The sequence below is a fragment of the Moschus berezovskii genome, chromosome 19, assembly GCF_049115385.1.
Source record: "Moschus berezovskii isolate FMDL1 chromosome 19, NW_MosBer_1.0, whole genome shotgun sequence".
In the NCBI taxonomy this organism is placed as follows: Eukaryota; Metazoa; Chordata; class Mammalia; order Artiodactyla; family Moschidae; genus Moschus; species Moschus berezovskii.
This window is the reverse complement of record NC_142478.1, coordinates 60,690,536-60,706,645: the sequence shown is the minus strand read 5'-3', so window position 1 is coordinate 60,706,645 and position 16,110 is coordinate 60,690,536. Positions and strand designations below refer to the sequence as shown.

The 16,110-nt window shown below is 49.1% G+C and overlaps 1 protein-coding gene across 1 annotated transcript in view; it reads right to left on the bottom strand.

Annotated features, from left to right (window-relative positions):
- KSR2 (kinase suppressor of ras 2) overlaps positions 1-16,110 on the bottom strand; it is a 427,400-nt gene that overhangs the window by 162,984 nt on the left and 248,306 nt on the right. Inside the window, exon 5 of the mRNA XM_088827840.1 lies at positions 15,661-15,845. Within this exon, the coding sequence (XP_088683966.1) occupies positions 15,661-15,845 (185 nt within the window). The remainder of the gene's footprint in view (positions 1-15,660; positions 15,846-16,110) is intronic.

The window sequence follows — 16,110 nt, the reverse complement described above, 5'->3', positions numbered from 1 at the left end:
TTTGAGGGGATATCAATTCAACCCATAATAGACCCACCTGTCAGAGAGCAGGAGAAGCCGTTAAAGGGAAGGCTGAAACAGCACAGGTGAGTCAGTGCCTGAGACCTGAGGCTTAAAAGCTTCCCTCAGCACTAAAGCCCATGCTGCTAAGTCACTTCAGTCGTGGCCGACTCCGTGCGACCCCACAGATGGAAGCCCACCAGGCTCCCCCATCCCTGGGATTCTCCAGGCAAGAACACTGGAGTGGGTTGCCATTTCCTTCTCCAATGTGTGAAAGTGAAAGTGAAGTCGCGTCGGACCCCCAGTGACCCCACGGACTGCAGCCCACCAGGCTCCTCCATCCATGGGATTTTCTAGGCAGGAGTACTGAAGTGGCTGCCATTGCCTTCTCCTACTAAACCCCATACACCAAACCAAAATCCCAGATCTGGGCTCCTGTTCACCTCTTTGTTTCTGCCCTGACTCACCCACAGACTCCTGGGTTCCTGAAACCTGCCCAACTCTTTCAGCCCAGGCTGTTCTTTCTGCCTTAAATGCATGTCCATCACATTATCTGACTGGCCCCATCTAGCCTTCAAGTCTCAGCATGAACAGCTCATGCTCGTGGAAGCCTTCCCTGGTTCCTCGGCTGGGCTAGACATCCCTGCTCTGCCCACTCCCATCATCGCTCCTGTTTTAATTTGCACAGCATCCTGGACATTCGCTCGCAGCTTTCATCACCGCCATAGCTAGTGGCTCTTTACATCTGTTCCCCCAGCAGTCTGGCTGCTCCGTGAAGATGGAGATCTTGACTGTCTGCACACCCCCGTATCCCTGGACCCACACAGGGAGGAGGCAATCTGAAATATTTTTGGTTGGACGGACAGATGGAGGAATGACTCTTGAAGAGATAGACTCATACGTTATACTATCGGAAAAGCCATAGTTCCTTAATATTTTCGAAGTTCCCTCCGAGACACCAGAGCCAGTTTTGTCCCATAAGGGAAAGTGGAAAGGTGCTCTGGACCTCAAGGTAAACCAAGTCCTGACCCCAAGTCCTTCGTCCTTCTTGGTGACCCTGAGAAAGTCATGTCATTTCCCTTGGGTATGTTCTTCTCATTTTCAAAGTGAGAAAATAGGGGTTGTTACAATGAAGATGATACCCCTAACACCTACCAGCTAGGTGCTAAGTCCATTCTGGGGTTGATGGGGGATGGGAGGGTCTTTTAAATTCATCAGTGACATGAACCCTTGCGATGACTGGACCCAATTAGGAATCAGGAGTTTGAGAGAATGCTCTCCATCTTAAGGCCTCGGGTTTCCCATTCTAATCATTTAAAGAAATTTCTGAGACAGCAGTTCCAAACTGAATTTCAAAGAAGTATCTCCAAAGGTATCACTGAGGGGAGAGCCAGGGCATGAAACACCAGGCCCCCTGCTTTACAAAACCCAGAACAACTCCCCTTTCGTCTGCTGATTCATACAGTAAGGGGTTACATGAGCTTCTGTTTGAAGAAGGGGCTTTGGTTCAATAATATTAATAATCAACCTTTAAAACTCCAAACTAGAGAAGAGTTTCTGACTTGAATTTTATGGACCAGAATATTTAATAAACAGGAGACAGCTTACAGTTAGCAATGTCTGTTTCTAAGAAAGGACACTATGTAAAAAAAAAAAAAATCACCATCTATAATTTCAGTTTAAAAAGGATATTTAATACCAAAAAGTTTTGATGGATATTATCTCAAACTAAAGGAAATCAGTCCTGATTGAAATTGCATTGAAAGCTGAAGCTCCAATACTTTAGCCACCCAATGTGAAGAGGTGACTCATTAGAAAAGACCCTGATGTTGGGAAAGATTGAAAGCAGGAGGAGAAGGGGGCGACAGAAGATGAGATGGTTGGGGGGCACCACTGACTCAATGGACATGAGTTTGAGCAAACTCCAGGTGACAGTGAAGGACAGGGAAGCCTGGCCTGCTGCAGTCCATGGGGTCACAGAAACGGACACAGTTGAGCGACTGAATAACAGCAATGTCAAACTAAAAGGCTGCTTATTTAGCTCACTAACATACTCCGTGGGAACACAGTTTGTTTCTTGTCCTTATTTCTTTTATCTAGCTGGAGGCCAGTTAAACACAGCCCAAGGTCCCAAACTGGGGCATAATTCAAGGGTGCGTGTTCAATTCCCAGATTCCGGGCCCAGCCTCAGGGATTGGGATGGGAAAGAGACTCTTGAACAGCTGACCCATTAGAACCAATACAGGACCTTCCAGGGTCTCCTCTCGCTCAGCAAGAGGAGGTGCAGACGCTTCTGCGTAGCTCCTGATTTTGCAAGCCCGTCATAGCACGGAATGAACCTAGGAGGAGAACTGCAGATATCTGAAGCCCTCTGGACAGGTGTCCAAGTCCCCTCATTGGCCCTGTTGCCATAACCTGATCGGTCTGTCATCCACCCCAGGAACCACAGTCCTGTCTGTATTTCACACCTGTCCGCCCACCCACTTCCTCCACCTCTGCATATATGCTTTCAAAATCCCGTGTTGCTGCCTCGGTGTCAGGCCAGCTTAAGATGCAGCAAGGAGACCAGATAATCTGACAGCAATCAGTGTGCTAGCAAGCAGGAACAGCAGTGGTGAATCATGGCCCCGGCAGGAGCCCGACACCTGTAAATCACATGGGTCACACTGCAGACCAACACCTGTCTTCCATTTAATTCTAAAGTTTGAGATGAGAGGACAGTTCCCAGTATCCACAGAGATGACGTAGGTCTTCAGAAAATCCTGCAAGAACTTACCTCTGCCTGTCTAGGATAGCTTCTGAATATGCTAGCCACTCCAGCTGGATCTGTGGTTCTTGATGTCAGCTGCAAGTTGTAATCACCCAGGGAGCATTGAAAAGTACTGATGCCTGGGCCTCACCTTCCAGTGACTCTGGTGTCACTGGACAGGGGCTGCAGCCTGGGAATCAGGATTTTGAAAAGCCCTCCCTGCCCAGGTGATTGGGATGTACAATCAGGGTTGGAACCATCTTATAAGTAAGTTCCTTCTTACTTCATGGCTGACTGAAGGAGAAAAAATTCCTGACACCCTCTGAAAGTGGGAATCTCAAGTAAACAGAAAGGGAAGTGGAACTCATCAAATAGGTTCACACTCTTTTTCTGATTTACTAATCATTCATATTTCCCCTGGCTCCTCAATGAGGAGAGAAACAAGTGAGAGCACGAATCATAGGTACTCAACCCACAGACAGTTTTGTAGGAGCAGTTGTTGCTCTTGTCTGCTCAGCATCCCTGTTCTGGATGTTACCTCACCCTGGTGTTCCCTGGAGATCTAGTCCCCTTAACCGCAATCCAGTTGGTTCAAGGGGTTGATGCACTTAGATCTATAAGGATGGAAACCTGGACCAGCCAAAGGATACCATGAAGAGAGAGCCTACCTGAGAATGAAACCCATAAAAAGGAAAGCATAATGTGAGATGAGAGAAAAAAGAACATGGTCTGATGACACCAGCTTCTGGATCCAGCCATTCCTGAAGACCTTGTTTATGTCTAGGCTTTTTTCCCCCAGTACCTAAGCCAGCAACTTCCCTTTTATCTTCTAAAGCCAGTATGTGAAAGGTCTCTGCATCAGAAAAAGCCCTGATGAATGCAGTCTTTGAGGTGTCTTAGCCAGATACTCTTCTTTCACCAGCAACCCCCACTCTTTTTTTTTAAACCCCCACTATTTGTCCAGATTCTATGGGATTTCAAAAGGAAGTGAAACTGGGTAAGTAAGGACTGCTCCCTCTGTCTAGACGCCTGGGTCTCCCAAACCATATATCTGCCCTTGGGATTAAGTTTACATATGAGCAGAGGCTGTGCTGGCCCTGGTGCAAATCTTGCTTTAACAGTGTGTCTCTCCACTCACTGTCACTGGAAACAGAATTCCATGCTGCTTGGAAGGGGTTGTGAATGGCGATCACCTCAACGTGGACGAACTGGGTGGTGGGGATGGCAGCCCTGACAGAGGAAATGGGTCCTGGATTAAAGCCCTGGCTTCTCATGAGGACCAACTGTGAAGTGGCCTCATTAAGTAAGGTGGGTGCAGAAGCCTCACCAGAAACCACACTGTTTTGGTTCTTCCTTTAATTCCAAATTCATCACAGAAAACAACGGCAACTCGCGGAGCATTTGTGTATGTTTGTGTGTGTGTCTGTGTGTGTGTGTGTATATATATATAAAACACATAATATATGTAAGTATCTAGTATATATAACATATATATGAGTGTTAAATATAACATGTACACACATTAGTAACATTATATAAACAATAATTGCCGATATATATTATTGTGGTGCTGAAGAAGACTCTTGAGAGTCCCTTGGACTGCAAGGAGATCCAACCAGTCCATTCTAAAGGAGATCAATCGTGGGTGTTCATTGGAAGGACTGATGCTAAAGCTGAAGCTCCAATACTTTGGCCACCTCATGCGACGAGTTGACTCACTGGAAAAGACTCTGATGCTGGGAGGGATTGGGAGCAGGAGGAGAAGGGGACGACAGAGAATGAGATGGCTGGATGACATCACCGACTCGATGGACATGAGTTTGAGTGAACTCGGGGAGTTGGTGATGGACAGGGAGGCCTGGCGTGCTGTGATTCATGGAGTCGCAAAAAGTAGGACATGACTGAGCAATTGAACTGACCTGAACTGAACTGAACTGATTGCCTGCTTACCATGTGCCTGGCCCTGTGCTAGCAGTTTACAGGCATTCTCTCATGTAACCTTAAAACCATCCTATGAGGGAAGCCCAAATGTTCCCCTAACTATGCAGATGAGAAACAGCAGCTCAGAGACCTCACTTGCCCAAGGTCTCCTAGCCAGTAGGGGGCAGAGCTGGGAGCTGAAAACAGGTCTTGTTTCGCTTCCAAGTCTGAGCCCAAGTTAGCCCACTGCCTGTTTTGTAAATAAAGCTTTATTGGGACACAGCCCTAACCCTTTGGTTACATAAGGCTATATTCATGCTACTATTGAAGAGTTAGTAGCTTAGATTGTTGACTTGCAAAGCTGGAAATATTTGCTCTCTGGTCACAGAAAAAAATGCTGAGCCCTGGCCTAAATACTCTCAGTGTCTCCTGTGATTTCCAGAAAGTGCTGAGGCCAAATGCAGCATGGAAGGCTTGGGGAAACAGAAAACAATGACCCTGGCTGGAAGCAGGCTGAGCCATGCCAATTAGCACCTAAGGACCTAAGATCCCAGTTCTGTCATGACAGGATCAGCAGTGGGGTTCACCCGGAAGAGGCAGGCCAGCCCCTGCCTCAGACAGGACATTTCTGCCATCTACCCCTACGATTTGTCATGAATCCCTAAGAGAAAGGCACTTAGGGGTTTTTTTCTTGGGGGGCGGGGTTAGTCGTCCCTCTCTCCAGCCCCCGAGCCACCAAATTCAGATCACCTCTATCAAGGAACGCAGCACAGAGTGGCTGGAAGAGTCAGGCTGGGAAGGTGGGTAACTGGAGACAGCAGGGCGAGGAGAGAAAGACAGAGGAGAGGAGAGGAGAGGGAGCGTCAGCAAGGGGCAGGGCAGGGAGGGGGGCTGAAAGTGCGAAGGGGACACCGCGGGGGGAAAGAGGAGAGTGACAGTGTTCCCAGGGAAAACCAACAGAAAAAGAGGCTGACCAAGCCAGAGAGACAGACAGAGACGGACGGCATGGAGCAAGAGAGGGAGGAGAGGAAACAGAGAAGGAGGCGCTGGGGGCAAGGACACTGTCTCCACCATGCCTGCCTGGTGACGTGCTGACTTTCAGCCGAGGGGAGAATCGCTTTAACAGGGGTCTCGGGACAGAGCAGCATGGAGCACGGTGAGATACTTGCCACTTGTATCCTGGCTGAGAAGAATGTGCCTGGAATGAAACACAGGTCCCCAGATCCTGCCTGGACGCTGGTGGGGTGGGGCATTCAGCAAGGGCGTGCACCCTTGACCAGTAAGACGGTGCACCCAGGCCAGCAGGAGTGGGGTGGGGACAGGTCCACCTGAGGTCCAGGAGGCAACCTGGTCTTTGGAGAAGGGCGACTCACCCCGTTGAGAAGGAGTGGGTACATGGTCAGTTACTAGGTCATGTCTGACTCTTCACGACCCCATGGACTGTGGCCTGCCAGGCTCCTCTGCCCATGGGATTTTTCAGACAAGAATACCAGGGTGGGTTGCCATTTCCTCTCCCAGGGGATCTTCCTGACCCAGGGATTGAAGCCATGTCTCCTGCATCTCCTGCACTGGCAGGCAGACTCTGCTGCTGAATCACTCGGGAAGCCCCACTCAAAAGGAGTGACAGACAAAATGTCCGGGAGTAAGATGAGAGTTATCAGAGCTACATCCTAGAACAGGACAGCCTGTGTGTCATGTGAGTGATGGAAAAGGTCATCAGGAGGGGAGTCCGGGAGCACAGTCCTGGGGATGAGAAGAGAGGACTCTATGTCTGTGAAAAGAAAACCTGTTATTAGAATTAGCAAAGGACATGTCATTTAAGGCAGGTACAGGCACCAGGACCAGAAAAGCCCACAAAGACTAAGCTACTCACTTGTCCGGAATTCAATCAGTAGTGATGGTTCCATTCAGGTGTGGTGGGGGTGGTTTGGACTGATGTCCAGCAGAAACCAGGGAGGATCAAAGCTGACTGAAACCCAAACCCTATATGATAGTATTGACGACCACAGCAAAACAGGTAACGCTGTCTAAGAAACAGGCACAGGGCTCAGCTCCCTTTTATTTCAAATCCTAATAACTACTCCATGAGCAAGGCCTATTAGGCCCATCCTGAAGGTGGGGAAACTGAGGCTCAGAGATGTTAGGTAATAAATGGCAGAGATGAGATTCAAACCCAGGTATGTCCAACTCTCCATCCCATGCCTGGCTACTGCCAAGATGCTATGGCTTCAAATTGTGAGTGGAGCTGAGTTTCCACCTGGAACCATGGGTTAACCTTCCCTGACAGGCTGTGTGCTTCCTGGAGACCCCACCATAGGAGTGTCAGAAGGATAGGAAAGAAACTCCTTGCCAGGGATCACTGAGAAATACAGCCCAAGGGAGACCCTCAGAAATAGGAAAGAGCTTTCTGTATAGCAGTGGAGACAAGGCCACACTAACTTGAACTAATTTGGCCAAAAGCTTTGCTCCTCAAAGCTTTTGAGGACAGGGACCATTGTTGCTCATTTCTACTCTAATGGGCACTAGTTGTCAGCTTCCCTAGCATTCATGTTCCCTTTTTAGGCAAAAAGATTCCATTTCTAAGCCCCAAAGTAAAAATCACAGCTCAGGGTTAAATGAGTAAGTTTCCATCCCATTTCCCTAACTCCGCTGACTGGTTCAGAGGTGAGCACGTGGTCATGCTGGTTGACTCAGTGAATCTCAGACTTAACCAATCTCACTTCTTTACTATGGACCAAGAGAGAGAAGGGACTGGAACTTCTGAGGCCATATAGTCACCACATGAAAGCCTAAAAGTGAAGCCACCCTGGAGAGGAGCAGAGCTGAGAGATACAGAGTCCTGACATGAACTGAGCCCCTAGATCTAGCCATGCCTGAAGCTCACACAACCCCTGGACTTTTCACTTACATGTGCCAATAAATGACTTTCACAGTTAAAAAAAAAAAAAGCTCAAGTTTGTTTACTGTCACTTGTAACAAAGCCATATGTCCGTACAACCACTATCATGAAGCAATAAAGACCTGCTTATTTTCTGATTAACAAAATAGTTTTTGGCATAATTTTGCTTGGACACCTGTTTCTCTGGTCAGGAAAACCATCCATAAAACACAAAGATTGCACTGAAGTCTAGCAACTTCAGCTCCTGCCTCAATGATGCCAAAACCATCCAGCTCAGCAGCTCTGAAGGGCAACAAGCAGAATCTTTTCTACTTTGCCTTCAAGATCCTGGGTAGTTATAGACTCACAATGCTGGCCACAAAGTGCATGCTCAAAAATGGTACTGTCTGTTCAAAAATATTTATTTGTGGAGGAGGGGTTGTTGGTGGGACAAAGGCACAATCAGACACAGGAACAGGATGTCCATGCCGACAGTGTGTACCTGACTAAGGATCAGGACTCACTCCAAGAGGTACAAATGACTCCCCCACTCAGTTCCAAGTGCCAACCACTTACCAACCAATTTTTGCTGCCATAGTTCCTGGTGGGAGCAATCATAACAAAAGGTCTAAGGTTGTCCACTGCATGCTGAGCCCAAACTGTTTGTGCTAAGGCAGGATTTACAAAATATATGGGCACATCAGAGAAGGAGTTGATAAAAACCCAATAGTGGCCTTGCATAAAACGTACATATCCACACACACACACACACCACACATATCACCAGCCCTCCATACACACAAAATACATTGCCGTTTAATCAAAGGCACTGTTTCCTTCCTCTGGGGCACTTTCAGCACAAAACTTTATGAAGCTTCAGTTTTCCAACCATCTTGGTGTGACAGAGAGAACCATTAGCTGGGCATCAGGAGACCTGGGTTCAAACCCAGCTCTGTAACCCTGGGCAAGTCCCTTCCGCTCTCTGGTCTCATTTTCTACATCTGTAAAAACGAGGGCTTGGACTTGATTATTTTTGAGGCACCTACCTGTTCCGACCTCCATGATTCTAGAACAGAGGTTAAAAACTGGGAAACCTAAGACCGAGTAGGACCCACAAGCCTGTGGGATTATTCAAACTGGTTCACAACAGGGTTGAAAGATTTTTCACTGGGTGCTTAGATTTTTAAATTTGGAGCTTTCTCATCAACATCACGGTCTCAGACTTTTTTTTTTTTTTTAAAAAAGCTAAAGGTCTGGCAGGCCTGGCCCACAGAGAATAGGGCTGCATTAAGTAAAACACAGCACCACTTGAGTAGAAGTCCCACCAAAGCTGCACAGCCCAAGTCTAACCACAAGGAAACATCAGACAAACCTAAACTGAGGGACATTCTGTTATGTGGCTGGTCCCTACTCTTTGAAAATGGCAAAGTCAAAATGACAAGGGCTAAAGAACTGTTCAAGGTCAACAAAACAGCTAAATGTAGTATGTGACCTCAGACTGGATCCTGCACCAGAAAAAAAAAAAATGCTATAAAGGATGCTATTGAGACAAACTGCTGAAATTGGAAGATGGTCAGATGAAAGTCTTGATTCAATATCGTTTACTAAATCTGGTAACTACACGTGGTTATGTAAGAGAATATGCAACCTAGTCTCAAATGGTCCACAGAAAGGAGAGAGAGAGAGGGAAAGAGAAACTGAGGTTGGGGGCGGGGGGATTGGAGAGAAGAAGCAAATGTAAAGAAATGATAAAAACTAATGAACTGTGGTGCTGGAGAAGACTCTTGAGAGTCCCTTGGACTGCAAGGAGATCCAACCAGTCCATTCTAAACGAGATCAATCCTGGGTGTTCATTGGAAGGACTGAGGCTAAAGCTGAAACTCCAATACTTTGGCCACCTCATGCAACGAGTTGACTCACTGGAAAAAGAGTCTGATGCTGGGAAAGATTGGGGGAGGGAAGAGAAGGGGATGACCGAGAATGAGATGGCTGGATGGCATCACCGACACTGTGGACATGAGTTTGAGTGAACTGCGGGAGTTGGTGATGGACAGGGAGGCCTGGCGTGCTGTGATTCATGGGGTCGCAAAGAGTCGGACACGACTGAGCGACTGAACTGAACTGAACTGAATGACTCTGAGCTAAAGGGGTACAGGAAACCTTTGTATTGTTTTTGCAACTTTTCTGTAAGCTTGAATCTATTTCCCAAAAAGAGAGAGAGAGAATCGAGTGATTCTCAAATGTTCAAGTGCAGAATACCCTGAAGGGCTGGTGAAAATACAGAAGTCTGGACCCTCCCCAGGGGTGCTGATTCAGTGGGTCTGGAAGGAGAAGAGTAAGAATTTACATTTGTCACAAGTTTTGGGATGGTGCTAGTCTGGGACATGCTTTGAGAACAACAAAGCGGTTATAACCTAGCTTAAATTGTGTCAGTCCAGCAGCAGACACGGAAAGCATTTTTTAGAAGCAGGACTGGGAGAGGGCTGATGCAAGGGACAAGAGTCCTCATTATGAACCTTTCTGTGCCATTTCACTTGTTCCCAGGTGCGCATATCTGAGAGCCTCTAAAGCACCCACAGCAGCACCTGCCTGGCAAGTGGCAGATGGCCAGTCAGTGTTAGCAACCTGCTGGGACCTCAGTTTCTAAAATACCACAAAGATACCAGGTGACATGGGACATGGGCTCTTCCTTGGTCTCCTGGGTGGGAGTGTGGGGAGCAGGACTTCCGCTGGCTCACTCTAAGGGAGAAAAGTCCTTTGGGTCACTCGTATGGGATATTATGTCTTCCCCTTGGATATGCCACCACTGAGCCAGGTTAGACTCAAATTTCTCAAAATTTCTCCCGATTCTGAGATGAGAACGTGGTTCAGGCAGTCAATTTTTGTCAAGGCACACACTCCTCTTCCCCCTCTTCCAGGGGGTGGTGGTAATGAACCTTGGCCTCAAGCCTCATTAAACCCCATTATATAATGCACCCCCGTCCCGAGTCTCTTTATAACCCTTCCAGTGACTGGTTTCTTGGGAGTCCGCAGCTCGGCTTCACCAGTCTTTATTGCTACCTGCGGCTGCCTCCCTAACAAACCGGGCTTCTGACTCATCCCCCCAAGGCACACGAGGCCAGGCCCTCGGCTGAGGGTCAGCTTCCTGTTGCTGTGTCTGTGGAACAAAGAACAGGAGCTGCTTGGAAAAGAGATGAGAGGGCACAGTGAGACAGGGCAAGGTGAGGGCATGCTGTCCTTCAAACACCTGGTGAAGGACAGTATTTCATAAGACCGGGGTCTCATATCCAACTGCAGCTGGTGTTCAGGGCCAAGATGGGGAGGTCCAGGCATCATCAGTCACTTGTTCATTCTGGCAGCTGCTGCCCTGAAGAACCCACCCACCCAGACAGCTAATAAACACCCCAAAACTGCAGGTGGCAAAAGAAGTCCCCATCACCCCTCATCTTCTACCAAAGACGTTCAGGATGACATCTTTTGAGTGCGTTCTGCAGTTGCCTGCTCCCCGCCCACAGGGATGGCCACCGCCTGGGACAATGGATCCCCTGAACATAAACACTGGAGTCCGGTGGGGTAACAGTCTGCTAGCCAGCATGGGTGCTGATCATTGAGCCAGCACTGTGCTCTGGGGGAACAAGAGGCATCCTTGGAGCAAGACTGGCCCCCATTACACAGTCTCCCAATGAGGCAAGGGTGCCAGAGAGAAACCTTGAACAAGGTAAGCCCCCTGCTTACTGAACGAAGAAGTTTCAGTGGAAAAGGTGTTGCCATTTCACACGCCAGTGTTGCAGATTTGGCGGATTCGAATGAGAGCAAACTCCATCCCCTTCCTGGCCTGTGATCTTGGGGCAGTGACTTAAACCTCTCAGCCCCAGCTTCTTCATCTGTAAAATGGGCATCAGAATAGGGAGCCTGGCGTGCTCTAGTCCATGGGGTCGCAAAGAGTCAGACATGACTGAGCGACTGAATTGAACTGAACTAAAGAGTACCTACCCGATGGAGGACTATGAAGCTTAAACAAAACAACAGAAGTAAATTGCTTTGCCTGAATTGATGAAGCTTGGGACACTGTCAACACGCAATAAATGCCGACTGCTATTATTATCGTCATTTTCCTCATTGTTACATGCTATTCCATCACATAACGTACAGCAAGAGCTCCCCAAGCGACCCTTCGTTGAGACTTGGTGCTTTAAGTTCTGGCCCCCATGCGAGGAAATTCACACGATTTCCTCATTTTACCCTCACTACCACCTTTGCTGGGTAGAAATAGACCCACAGGGTTCAGTGACGTGCCCCATGATACGTCAGCCACCACTTGGTTGCTATAATCCCCAAATCACTTCCACCATCCAGTATTGAATGATGATGAATAATTACTGTTCCCATGTAGGCAGCAATTTTTTTTTTCATTCTGAAGAAGCTCCTTTATAGGGATCATAGAGGCTACCTGAACTGAGTCAGCTGGGGGTCAGAGGTGCCCTCCAAGGTGCCACAGACACACAGCTTATTGGTCCAAAAATGGCCATGGGTGGAAGGCACCCAGTGAGACAATACAGGGGCAATGTGGCATGCGTGAGCGCAGCAGGGGTAAACAAACACAGCTGGGATGGAGAGGCAAGTGATGCTTCTCCGCTGCTCTGAGAAGCAGGTTCACTCCGGGGGCAGCATCCTCCATGTGGAGCAGTAGAGTCTGAGAGCTGGTGTTCTGTCCATGGCTAATCTTAGAGACAGATTCCTCAGGAGCCGGGACTCCTCTACTCTCCTCCCTTCCCCTGTCAGTCACCCCCAGACCAGGGAAGCAGGGAGAGCCCCAAGGAGGTTAGGTCCTTCTTGCAGCTCATTCGAGGTGGCTAGGCACCCCGGGTCCAAGGCCCGGCCACTCTGCAGCCAGAATCTTCCTGATGCTGACTCCCGGCATTACCATCGGGGATAACTGGAGGTAGGATCTCCGCCCTTCACAGCGCAGCCACAGCCAGAGCTGACAGTGACAAACGGGAGGACGGACTCAGGCTGGCAGGGACACTGCCTCAGAGGTTCCCTCAGCCGGGTCAGGGAAGGAAGGCTGGCACTGGGGCCCAGAGGCCAGAAGTTCTCCTCTGGAACTCAGAGTGGCGTGAGAACAGGGCTGTCAGTAGTATGGGGGAGCCGGTGCCCGCAGCTGTGTGCTCCCCACAGCCCAGACTCAGAGACTCCCAAACTGGCATTCTGAGTGAGTCAAAATATCTGCCTTGGAAAAGCTGTTCTGCATATTCACTGGGTGAGCCTTAGAGTTCCGAAGCTCTGAAATGGACCTGCATGGAGTCTTTTACTGTACAGTTGGGGAAACTGAGACCCAGAGAGAGAAAGGAAGACGGGATGCAGGTTAGAGTTCGCGTTTGGATTCAATACCTATAATGTGATCAAGATCACTCACCTTTCAGAGCCTCAGTTTCCTGATCTGTAATATGGGAATGATGATATATGCCCCCAAAGAGTGCAATGCACCTGAACTGTGACAACGCCACTGACACGCCCAGCAAGGACAAAGGTCACACGGGCCACTGGTGACAACACTAAGAGATCCAGTGGAGAGCTTCTCATTTCCTGATCTGGTGCCTCTTCCACCAGGCTGCCTCTGCTTCTATTATTTGTTAGGATCATCAAAAATAGGACTGACTAGTCCATGGGAGTTCAGCTAATACTTGGGTTACACACTTGTTCTCTCCCTGAGACTCAAATGCCTTCCTGGGAGATCACGGAGGGGCCTCTCTGCATACAAGGACCAGGACTATCCTGAGAGAAAATTGTGCTTCTAGGGCCTCATAGTATCGGGAGCTGATTTTAATTCAGGATGACTCTGCTCCTGCCCATGGGCAGGCAGGGAAGCGTCTCCTCTCAGATGGAGACAGGGGGCAGGCATCAAAATGGGGAACTACGGTGAATTCTTACGAAACTCTAGGGCAGAAGCAGGGGTCTGAACGTGCAAGTCTGATGGCTGTTTTTGTTTTTTTTTTAAGGTAAGATGGAGATATTTCTCCTCTGGCCAGAATTAAAGTCCAGGGCTATGGTCAAACCCTCTGAGGAAGCCATGATGACATTCTCTCATATGATGGCTATGCCTGAGGACAGAAGGCTGCCAGAGGCAGTGCCCAGCATCACGCCAAGGTAAATTCCAGGCACTCTTAGGGCCAAAAGGGAGTTGGGTTGGGGGTGCGGGGGTGAACTGAAAGGCATTTAGCTACAGCCTCAAAATTAATCATGGAGCCAGAGGATGGAAATGACTGTAGGAGGAGGAGACAACAAACATCAGAATAGCAACTGCCATTATGAGACACTTACTGTGTGCCAAGTACTGTGCAGGCAATTTGACAAATATGAGCTCATCCAGTCCTCACAAACATCTGTGACATGAAGCTATTGCTATTCCCATTTCACAGATAAAGGAAACTGAGGCTCAGAAAGGCTCTTAACTTGCTGAAGGTCAGCACACTGCTCAGAAATAACAGAGCTGGGGCTGGAACCCAGGCAGCCCCCTCCAGAGCCATGACTCCTTGCCCCAGCCGGCTGCCAATACTCACTGCAAATGTCATCACCCCTTTCCCTTGACCAGGCTCACCTCAGGCCCACCCACCATCATGGAGTGTCTCTGATCCCTCTGACAGTGATTTCTCTTGACAAATTGATAAACTGGCTTTCTGGCATCGACGTGTGTCATGAGCACAATTTTAGTTTGCTTGATTCAGGGCCTGTAGCCTTGGGCAAAGAGATAAGCCAGGTTCTGGAGCCTCTCCTGATGTCCACACAAGTCTCTTCTGGTATAAGACCCTCTACTGAGTCCTGCAGTGGGCTCAGGAGACACATGTGTGGACTGTAAACTGAGTTCACGGTTCTGCTCTGGGCCAACCGTCCAGCTGGGGTAAGGCAGAGCTTCTGAACCCGACCGTCCTGACTCCAAAGATTTGTGTTGGACATTCCATCTGCAGTTTTCCAGGGAGAGAACTAATAGATTGCATCCAATCCTTAACAGGTCCACGAGCTCCCTAAAAAGAGTTTTAAAAAACTTTATGTAAAGATAAAGAACAGCATCCCACATTTAGAGAAAGATGTCCTGCTGGGTATCTGAGGAACTTGGTTACAAAATCAGGCATGATGGTTAAACTGGTATACTCTGGAGTTAGAAGGAATCAGATTCAAATCCTGACTCAACTACTCCATAGCTGTGTGACTTTAGGCGATTCTTTGATGTCTCTGGGCCTCAATTTCCTCATCTATACAATGGGAATAATCCATGCGTACCACTGATTGTTGCAAGAACTAAGTGGCATCACACATGTGTCTGACTAGCACATAGAGGCACTCACTGAGCATCCTTTGTCACTTCTCAGAGTAGCAACACGCAGACAGGGTCTGGCTGTATTAGGGGCAAGGGGTTATTTCCTCCACATTCTAGTACCCGCTCCTCTTCCCAAGTTCCCAAGCAATAAAGTTGTTGTCTTGGCTGGAGGACTGGTTGAGCTTTTTTCAGCGGCTCCCCTCTGACCACATCTGCGCCTGCTCAGCAAAAGGGGCCTCTGGGCAGAGAAAATTAAACGTCTTCTGAGACTTCATCCTTGATCACCAGAAAGTTCCATTTCCGCCCCTAGGAATAAACACTTTGCCGCAAAACTCATGACAGCAGAATGTAAGCCACCCCAGGCCCCGCTCAGCCCAGTGTGAACCAAAATCCATCATGGAGATGTAAAGGTTACACGCATCGACCGGTGTGGAGGAGAAAATTACAAAATTAAATCAGAGACGCCTTAGCCCATGGCGTCCAGGGAAAATCCTGTGACTGGGCAGCTAAGAAGCAGAGGAGAGAAAAGACTGCTGTTTCCTTTAATGTCCTGCAAGCGTGCTTCTCGCTGTCATCCCTACACACCTGCAGGCACACGGGACCAGTGACAACAACCTCCCAATCACACCCCCTTTTCTCTGAAACCATCCGAAGGGGCGTTGAGTGGCGCAGGGGGTGGTGGCTGGCGGAGCGCGGATGAGGTGTACTTTCACGGAAGGACAAGCAGAGGGCGCGCCCCGGGCGCGGAGGGCAGCAGGTGCAGCCACCCGGGTGCGGGTGCGGGTGCGGGGGACTTACTTGCGGAGAAATTGGCCTCGGAGTGGACGGGAGGGGTGGAGGGCAGGAAGGGCGCATGTCCCACGAAGAAGGAGCGGAGGGAGCGCTCGGCCAGCAGCGGGGAGCGCTGCTGGGAGGGGATGTTCTCACAGCTGCCCACGCTGCTGTGGATCTTGAGGTTCAACGGCTTGCTTTTCTTCTTGGCTCTGAAAAGGAGACAGAAAGAGAAGAGGCAATGTATCCCTTCGCACACACAGAGACAGCCGGGGGCCCTATCTCCTTAGCACAGCACTCCGCACCCACGCCCCGTCTCCACCTGGCCTTGCCCCCCTCTTCAGTTTTCCCTCCCTAGGCTCCCCGCACTGTGTTCTGTGCTGTTGCTCACCTCCAGCCCTTGGCTTATACTGTTCCCATCACCTGAAAGACCCTCTCCTTCTTTGCCTGGTTAACCCCCACACGTCGTTTATAACT